Raw genomic sequence first — 9,538 nt, 5'->3', positions numbered from 1 at the left:
ACACCCTGAGCCTTGGACGGACCCCCTTTATATAGGGAAATACACTAGGGGCATAATGGACTTTTCCATTATGTGTAGTGGGGAACATGGGCCACATTCCCCACTATCCCCATTTCCAACATCAGGTTCAAATTTTTCAAAACAACTATTTTCACAGACACTAGTTCATTGCAAATTAGTAAGTTTAATAGATCAATGGATCCGCGACCGACAGAAAACATCCAATCCATACTTAGAGAAAATGGTTCGTGCGACAGCAAGCACACTGAGCGATAGTTGCTAAGAAGATTGTTACACCTTGACTTAGCCGCTTTTTGAGCAATCAATGCTAATAAAGTTGTTACACTTTACTTAGCTGCTCAAATAAATTAGAGACACACTCTTTATGGCACATAGCCACTTTCCTGGTGGCACATAGGCTTTATCCAGGATCCATCCAATCTTCAAGTGACACACAGCCATTATCTTGGAGATACCCATGTCTTGCTATTTACCTAGATTAAATAATTTTCATTTACATCGATATGAACATCTCTAATTCCTTATAATGACCATTATGTCAAGAGCATGTTCCATATCCAATATTCACATTCATTTCTATACATAACAGAAATAGGTCGACCAGTGAATAACAACAAAAGATGTAAATATATTTAATCTTCCTTTTTAACTAAAATCTATTCATTTTAATCAGTCGCTTTCCTAGTTATGCTCCATAGACCGAATCATCCATAGCCATAGGATACATGCTAAAGTAGCAGACACTGATTAAAACTTCAAATAAACAGCTAAATAGTCACTAAGAAAAAAAATTGAGATTAACATATAATCTCAAAGGTCTCACATAATAGAGAAACAGATATTCATTCTCCTACTACCTTTATCGTCGCAATAGCACATGTGGTATAAATCACATGCTACGATGTTATTCTCTTTACTAAAAAGAGTGCATGTTGTCTTCAAATTTTAACATCGTACAGATTTTGATCTAGACATACTTAACGCCTAATCCTAAATTTAACATATGAATTCTAATTTGGCCTTCAACAGGTTCAGTAAATGGTGGGTTCATTTACTTAGATCATTATTTACACATAAATGATCTCATCTTGACACAATTATCAAGGCGACCTCAACTTATGAATCTGTCTCTAATTTCATAATTTCAGCTACGTAAGCTGTTTCATAAGTAACGGTCTTACCCCTATTTGTACTTAACAAACAGAGATGATTGTCCATGTGAGTGGACCAATCTCCACCTGCCAACATGCTCACCGAGATCTTACATGAATGTAATAAATACAACATATACACTGAATAAATTATGGCAAATGACACAATCATAACACAAAGTCTGATTGTTATTTCAATATTGTTACATTCTACGAAGTCCCAAAGACTTTACATGTTCTTTAAATGACTCTTTAGTCATTGGCTTAGTAAAAGGATCTGCAAGCATAACACGTGTAGGGACATACTCAAGAATGACTTTTCTTTTAGCCACAATATCCCTTACAAAATTATATTTAATTTCTATATGCTTGCCTTTGCTATGATATTTGGGATCCTTGGAAAAAGCTATTGCAGCTTGACTGTCACAGTAGACAATTACTGGACTCCCACTATCCTCAGCAATTTTCGGATGCTTGAAACCTTCTCAACCAGATGCTTCTTGCACAATTGCTGAACATGCCACATATTCAGCTTCCATAGTCGACAAAGCTACACAAGCTTGTTTCTTGTTGTTCCAGGAGATGGTGCCACCATTCAGCAAGAATGCATAGCCTGATGTGGATTTTCTATCATCCAGGTCCCAATCTGCATCTGAATAACCTTTCAGACTCATATCTGATCCTTGAAAACAAAGACAATAATCTGTTGTCGCCTTCAGATATCTGAATATCCTTTTTACTGCCTTCCAGTGTCTCGGTCCTGGGTTTGACTGGAAGCGACTGACCAAGCCCACAACATAGCTGATATCGGGACGTGTACACAACATAGTGTACATCAAACTACCAATAGCACTGGCATATGGTTTTTTATTCATCTCAGCTATTTCCTCTGGAGTTTTAGGACACATACTCTTGCTCAACATAGTACCTTTCACAATAGGTGTATGTTCTATGTTGCAATTAGACATGCTAAAATGATGTAACATCTTATTTATATAAGACTCTTGTGACAGACCCAAAAGTCTTTTAGGACGATCTCTTATGATTTTCACCCCTAAGATGTATTCAGCTTCTCCCATATCTGTTGTATCAAATTGTGATAACAGTCATTTCTTGACTTCATTCACATATCCTATGTCATTTCCAGCTATCAGCATATCATCAACATATAATGATAAAATGACATACTTTCCTTTTTTCTGTTTCAGGAAAACACAATGATCCTCATTGATCATTTCAAAACCATAAGATAAAACGACTTCATTAAATCTTATGTTCCATTGTCTTGACGCTTGCTTTAGCCCATATATAGACTTTCTAAGTCTACATACTTTTTGCTCTTGGCCTTCAGCAATGAAACCTTCTGGTTGAACCATATAGATTTCTTCGTCAAGATCACCATTAAGGAAAGCGGTTTTTACATCCATTTGATGTAATTCTAAGTCATAATGTGCCACAAAGGCCAAAATAACTCTTATTGATACAAATTTCACTACGGGAGAAAATGTCTCTTCAAAGTCAATACCCTCCATTTGGGTATATCCTTTTGCAACTAAACGAGCTTTGTATCTGTTAATCGATCCATCTGCTTTCCTCTTTATTTTGAGAATCCATTTATTCCCAATAGCCCTTCGGCCCGGAGGAAGATCGACTAAGTCCCAAACATGATTTTGAATCATGGACTCCATCTCTTCAACCATTGCAGCTTTCCATTTTTCTCTAACTCTACATCCCAATGCTTCCTCAATGGATTGAGGCTCGTCGTCGTCAATTGGAAGTGTAACCAATGCCTCATTCTCAATATCAAACCTCTTCTTAGGTTTGATCTTACGAACACTTCTCCGTAAGTTGGGCTGTTGAGAAGTCAACTCATGACTCGGCATATCACTCCCACTCGGTTGACTAGACTCAGGTATCCCTTTTGACACCTCTCTTGTTGATAATATCTCATCCTCCTTAAATAAAGGAACATTTTTATCAACATCACCTCTGATTGGGAACTCTGTTTCGAGAAAAGTCGCATCTCTCGAGTCTATTTCGGAGATGGTTCCATCTAGTTGCTCACCTATGAAAACATAACCTTTGGAGGTTTCATGATATCTTATAAAGATACATTTCTTACCTCTAGGCCCTAGTTTTCCATACTTGTGAGAACTATCATGAACATAAGCAGTTGACCCCCAAGGTCTCAGATTACTCAAATCTGGTTTTTTGCCTGTCCAAAATTCATATGGGGTAGATGGAATTGACTTTGAAGGCACTTTGTTAAGTATATAGGCTGCAGTTAATAGTGCATCTCCCCAATAGGAGATTGGCAAATTAGCTTGCGCCATCATAGACCTAACCATTTTAAGAAGAGTCCTATTTCTTCTTTCAGCTACCCCATTTTGCTGTGGAGTTCCAGGGATTGTTAACTGTCTAATAATCCCTCTATCATTACATATTGTCTTGAACATATCAGACAAATACTCCCCTCCACGGTCAGTGCGTAAAGCCTTAACTTTACGTTCTGTTTGATTCTCAACTTCGTTCATATAACGAATGAAGCAATCTAATGCTTCAGATTTGTGAGAAATCAAATACACATGACCGAACCTAGACAAATCATCAATAAATGTAATGAAATAGGAAGCTCCATGTCTAGCCTTCACATTCATTGGACCACAAATGTCCGAATGAATTAACTGCAATGTCGATTCAGATCTAATAGCCTTACCAAATGGTTTCCTAGTTGCTTTTCCAGCAAGAAAATGCTCACATATAGACAATTGAATCTTAGCTCGAGTGCCCAATAGACCCTCTCTAGCTAATCGATTCATACATTCTTATCCTATGTGTCCTAATCTAGCATGCCAAACTTCATCAGTTATATCTGCATCACTAGTTAAAGCAATGTTTGAAAAACAACCATCAATAGCATAATTGACATCTGGTTCTACATCAAGAACCATAAAACCATTTGTTAAAAAACCATATCCGATTGACACTGATTCAATCTTAAGTTCAACAGACCGACTGTAAAAATTAATACAATACCCTAAATCAAGAAGACACGTAACGGAAACAAGATTCCGTCGAATTTCAGGAGCATACAGGACATCATGTAGAAATAAAACTCTACCACCACGTAGGTTGAGTTTGCAAGTGCCGACTCCTTTGACTTCAACTCTTGCATTATTTCCCACATAGATCCACTTGTTGCCAGCTGGTACCCGACGGTACTCAACAAATGTAACTCGTTCCCGAGCTACATGGTTGGTTGCTCCCGAATCTATAATCCACAAAGGATAAGAATCAGCTAACAACACTGAACTAGCAACAAAATACTCTTGAAAAGAAGACACACTTGGATTTACCTTTTTCTGCTCAGTGCACTCCCGAGCAAAGTGACCCTTTTTGCCACAGTTAAAACAAGTCAACTTGTTTTTAGGTTTCTTTCCAGTCTTCTTGACTATCTTCTTGATTGGGCCTTGTCCCACAACAGCAGCTTCCCTCTTCTTTCCTTTCCCTTTCTTGAACCATTTCTTTTTCTTGGATCCATATGATCCAGCAGAACTTACAGCCACATAGGCTTGTCCAGAAATCCTTGCGGATTCAACTCTCTCCGCCTCCAATTCTACATGGCGTGAGACATCAGTGAAAGTCTTGATACTCTCACTGTGAGTTAAGGTCTGCTTCATGGTCTCCCAAGAATCTGGAAGTGAACGAATAACTGCTTGAACCTGTTGTTCATCAGTCAACTCATGACCAGCAGTTTTAAGCTCCCAAATCATGTTCGACATCTCCTTGAGGTGTTGAACCATTGACATATTCGGACGCTTTTTGTAGCTATCAAATTTAATTGTCAGCTGTCGAAGCTTGCTCAGACTTACTCCACTGTATTTTTCTTTAAGGGCAACCCAGACTTCATGAGCCGTAAGATATGACTCATATTCAAAAGCTAGGTCGTCTACCATTGAACTAATCAATATACCCTTTGCAGTGGAGTCCTTTTTCTTCCATGCCTTATAGGCATTAAGATCTCGTCTGTGTTGTGCAGTGGGACCATCTACAGGTACTTCCATAACCTGATTTACAGCCTCTAGAACTTCTTGTTCCTCAAGTACATATTGTATCCTGAGGTGTCAGATCTTATAGTTATCCCCATTAAGTTTTTCACCTTTGTTGAGTTCAGCTATTATGTTTTTGGTTGCCATAATCTATCATAAATAAACACATTATTTAGTATTCAGTGTAAATCATATGTATGCAATTTATGATTGACTTAATATTACTTTGAATTGGTTTACAAAATCAAGTGACAACTATGTTTTCACTCATCATCCGTATGACCAATCAAATTAATATTAATCAATTCTATTACATACATCCCAACAAATGAACTAATCATTTATCATATCATGAATTCTTTAATTAAATGAACCAATCATTTAATTTATCATGTTTTTTTTAAAAAAAAAATTAAATGAAATAATCATTTAATACATCATGAACTAATCATGCATCATGTCAAGCAAACAGCATAAATAAATGAACATATCATTAATATAAAATTATGCTGCAAATTGTTAACATATAACCTACTGACATGAATGAGATGGACTAACTATTGTTCATACAAAATGACAATAAAAATAACAGAACTCTAATAAACTAGATAGGAAACTACCACTCCCACTAGGAAAGACACTAGTGTAGTGGCCAAAATAATCCCTCTCAGCCTGGACTCATTTGGGGTAATCACAGGCAGGACAGCTTCAAGGTTCTCTTTTGGATCCACAATTGGATCCTCTATTGGTTCCTCCTCGATCATTTCTGGGTCCTCTTCGAACTCTTCCGGATCCTCTTCAGTCATATGATGAAGCAGCTCCTCACATAATACAGAATATGTGACGCGTCCTTGATGACGCCCCCAAATATAGTCTGCTATCATCCTAGGATTTTCTGGCAATGATTGCATCAAAGCCCAAATCCTATAACTGTCCAGGACTGGAAACTCTTCTCGCTCAAGTTTCCAAAACAGATCATCAAGTCGTCCAATGTGTCCGTCGACTCCATAAGCAGAGTTATACTCTATCTCCTGAATCTCCTCCCTGAGCTGATTTCGTCGCACTTCGCGATGAGTCAATGTGGTAATTGTCCGTGCCATCTGAAAAATTGAAAATAAATAAGTCAGTACAAAACCGACTAACCAGTACAAAACCGGCTTATTTCAATTTATATAGGCATAGTACCAACATAATAAATCAAGAAAAACAAATCTTCTCGATTTTCAGGAGTTCAAGTCGACAATTAGAACCAATCTAATTGGTCAGACCCATTAGATCGGTTGATCAGGGATCCAGATCCTAAGCTTGGTCGATTGTCCTTAATTAGAACTAATCTAATTGGACAGGGATTTTGTGCCTATGTTCTGTTACTTTTTCTCTAAGTCCATTTCAACCAATTTCAGACTTATTAATCAAACTCAGGTCCGTTTGATCAAACCAATGTCCATTGGTTTAAGTCCGACCAATTAGAACAAATCTAATTGTTTTGATCAAATCTGACCTAATAGAACAAATCTGGTCATTTGATCATATTTGGTCCAAGTCCAATTAATTAACCAAATTGATTTTGGGTTTGGATCAAATTGGTTCGGTTAAACCAACTAATGATTTAAACCTGAACCGGATCTAAGTGGACCAAAATTACTCTAGACCATTTATTATAAATGAGAATTAATTGAAACTAATATTCAATTAATTATTGCATGCACCCAAATTAAACATACTGTTACGGTAGACATCATTAACATGTACAGTATGCATGCAAAAAAAAAATTATTTTTAAAAAAAACACATTTCTGCATAAAAAAAAATCGAAACAAAAAAATTTCGTTTTTTTTTAACTGCATGCGACATTTTCGCTCACGTTTTTTTTTTATTTGATTTATTTAAATCAAACTTTTCCTCACGTTACTGTGCTTCGTTATTTCTTCACATCGCCGTTTTCTCCGCCGCATTGCTGCCCATGTTCTCACGCTGCACACGCTGTACATGCCACGCAACCGCGACGGACACGGTCGCCAGCAGGCCACTGATGCATCGTCGATCGGCAAAAATCCCTTCAACGGCTCTAGTGAAAATCACGAAATCGTCGCGATTTTCAATCCTGGGCAACAGCGCTAATATTGGCAAAAACAACTCGATCACCGAACTGCAACCCAGTCGCAAGTCTATCTGTGACCTTATTGTCGGCAACCATTGGAGACAAACTCCGTTCCACATCCCTTCTTTCGAGATGGTGATTCTTACCAGCGACCCTGTAAAATACCGAAAATAGGCGAATATTAATAAGGGAATTTTTTGGAATTTTTGGAAATTTTCCGGGAATTTTTCGGAGCTCGTACGGACGAGTTAACGGGAATAAAAACGGGGTCCGGAAAAGCCTGTTTAGGCTACCCTGTTTTAGTGAGGAAAAGTTGATTTTTATTTTTATTTTTATATTTTCTTTCTCATTTTATTTCCTCCGTTTCTTTTTCTTCTCCTCTTCTGTCGCCGTGCCCTAAACTCCCCACCCCCGCGCGCCTTCTCTTCCCCGCACGCGTGCCCTAACCGGCGCCGCAAACCGCCGTTGCTTCCCTCTCCTCTGCCCGACGCCGACGACACCAGGGAACAGAGAGCCGGCGACTATCTTCTCTCTCCCTCTTCCTTTCTTCTTCCCTGTCTCCGCCACTGAGGTCGGGACGCGCCGCCGCCCCTCTCGGCCGAAATCTACCTCCAAGCCGAAGCCCTAGCCACTGTGAGATCTGAGCCCCCTCCCCACTGCCGCCAGTGATGCCAAGCATCCCTGCACAGTGCCGTCGGCCTCCCTTCTGCCCTAGCCGACCACCACAGTGCTTGCCGACGCCGCCGTCTCTCGACCCAACGCCGACCACCGTCTGTAGCTATGCACCGTCGACCCCACAGTAAACCACTTATTCCTGGGTTTTTCCTTCGGGATGGTGCCTTAGTCATCACCACCTGTATTGTCGGTGAGTGATTGTATTGAGAAGATTTTCTTCCTCACTGGGACTAGTTTCTCTTGTGTGTTCTTGTCAGGATGAGCTCCAACAGCGGCTTCACGGTCATGTACTCATCATCCATTTACCTTTGTTTTGGTTGTGAGCTTGATCTTGCATCTACTGCCCAATTGATTTTCAGATTTACAAGGAGCAGTTCCATCATATCACTGATGAGGTAAATGCATCAAATCATTTCCCCTTTGTTGGCTTGGTTTCGTTGCAAGGTTGCCCTCTTATGATTTTTATGTTAGATTATTCTGTTTGGATTAGGAATTCAATTGGGCATATGGAATGTGAAGATTTTGGATCAGTATCGGGGATATTAATTCAAGGTAAGTTATGTGTGGAGTTTTGGTTGTATTTCTATGAGTATTTGGAGGATATGCAATTGTATCGGATTATGTTGGAAATATTGTAACCTGCAGTTGCTAGATTAATTGTGGATTTAGGTAAGTTATGATGGATTCATGTTTAACTTAACCTAATGTGATTATGGAAGGTTTAATCTATTGTAGTTGTGATGAATTAAGTACAGTTGATTTATGTTGGATTAGATTTAGTCCTTGGATTTATTAGAGATGATCATATTGCTAAGCGTAAGTTGATCAGCGAAAGGAAATGATTGTGTTGATTGAGGATTATTGATTAAGAAGATTAATTCAAGTTAATCATTAATTAGGATTAATTAATGATAGATCGATTAGGATTTTTCCTAATTAAGTTGGGTTGGATTTAGCTAGTTGTTGTTTATAAAATTAGCTAAATTGTATATCACGTTATCTGCAGGACTGTGATTCGGGACGGGCGTCTCGACATTTGGATTGGTTTGATTCGATCTACATTGGAGGCGGGTACCTCTTGACTTATCTTTTATGATATCGTCATTTGGATATGCATAGTACTTTATAGCTGCAAGCAATGAACATGTTTGTTTTTGGTATGTCACTATTTGATATCCATAGCATATTAGGTTTAACTCTTGTTATGTATCCGTGCTGATATCTCGTGATTTGTTACCATGAGTATCCTATTTGCCATGAGTACTTTATTACCATGAGTATCTTAGGTTCTAGAGTGACATACCATGTTTTACTGAGGTTAGGACTAGGTTCTGGATTTTTGTTTCTGGCATGTGTATCTAAATTATCTGATACTTAGGTTTTTATGCCATACCTGGCTTGTGTACCTCTATTTGTATATCATATATGATTCGTGTACCTAGACTTTGATTCTTTGATCTGTGCATATTGTTGGTACATATGCTATGGAAAGGGGGATATGTTTAGGATCTAGGTTGTTATATCATAAAGGACCTGTATAC

The 9,538-nt window shown here is 38.4% G+C and overlaps 1 protein-coding gene across 1 annotated transcript; it reads left to right on the top strand.

The window, feature by feature from the left end:
- Positions 1-7,690: 7,690 nt before the first annotated feature.
- Positions 7,691-9,063, top strand: LOC122036370. Its single transcript, XM_042595663.1, has 4 exons — positions 7,691-8,121; positions 8,255-8,392; positions 8,488-8,549; positions 9,004-9,063. Exons 1-4 carry the CDS (start codon positions 7,991-7,993, stop codon positions 9,009-9,011), a joined length of 339 nt encoding a protein of 112 aa, XP_042451597.1. The 5' UTR covers positions 7,691-7,990; the 3' UTR covers positions 9,012-9,063.
- Positions 9,064-9,538: the final 475 nt, after the last annotated feature.

The sequence above is a fragment of the Zingiber officinale genome, unplaced genomic scaffold (assembly GCF_018446385.1).
Source record: "Zingiber officinale cultivar Zhangliang unplaced genomic scaffold, Zo_v1.1 ctg147, whole genome shotgun sequence".
NCBI lineage: Eukaryota > Viridiplantae > Streptophyta > Magnoliopsida > Zingiberales > Zingiberaceae > Zingiber > Zingiber officinale.
Note: the sequence above shows the minus strand (reverse complement) of the source record. Positions and strands in the feature narration are given on the sequence as shown.

Coding starts and splice junctions, on each gene's coding strand:
- LOC122036370 (XM_042595663.1), top strand. CDS start 7,991: ATGCCAAGCATCCCTGCACAGTGCCGTCGGCCTCCCTTCTGCCCTAGC. Junction 8,122..8,254: donor TATGCACCGTCGACCCCACA/GTAAACCACTTA, acceptor TGTTCTTGTCAG/GATGAGCTCCAACAGCGGCT. Junction 8,393..8,487: donor TCCATCATATCACTGATGAG/GTAAATGCATCA, acceptor TGTTTGGATTAG/GAATTCAATTGGGCATATGG.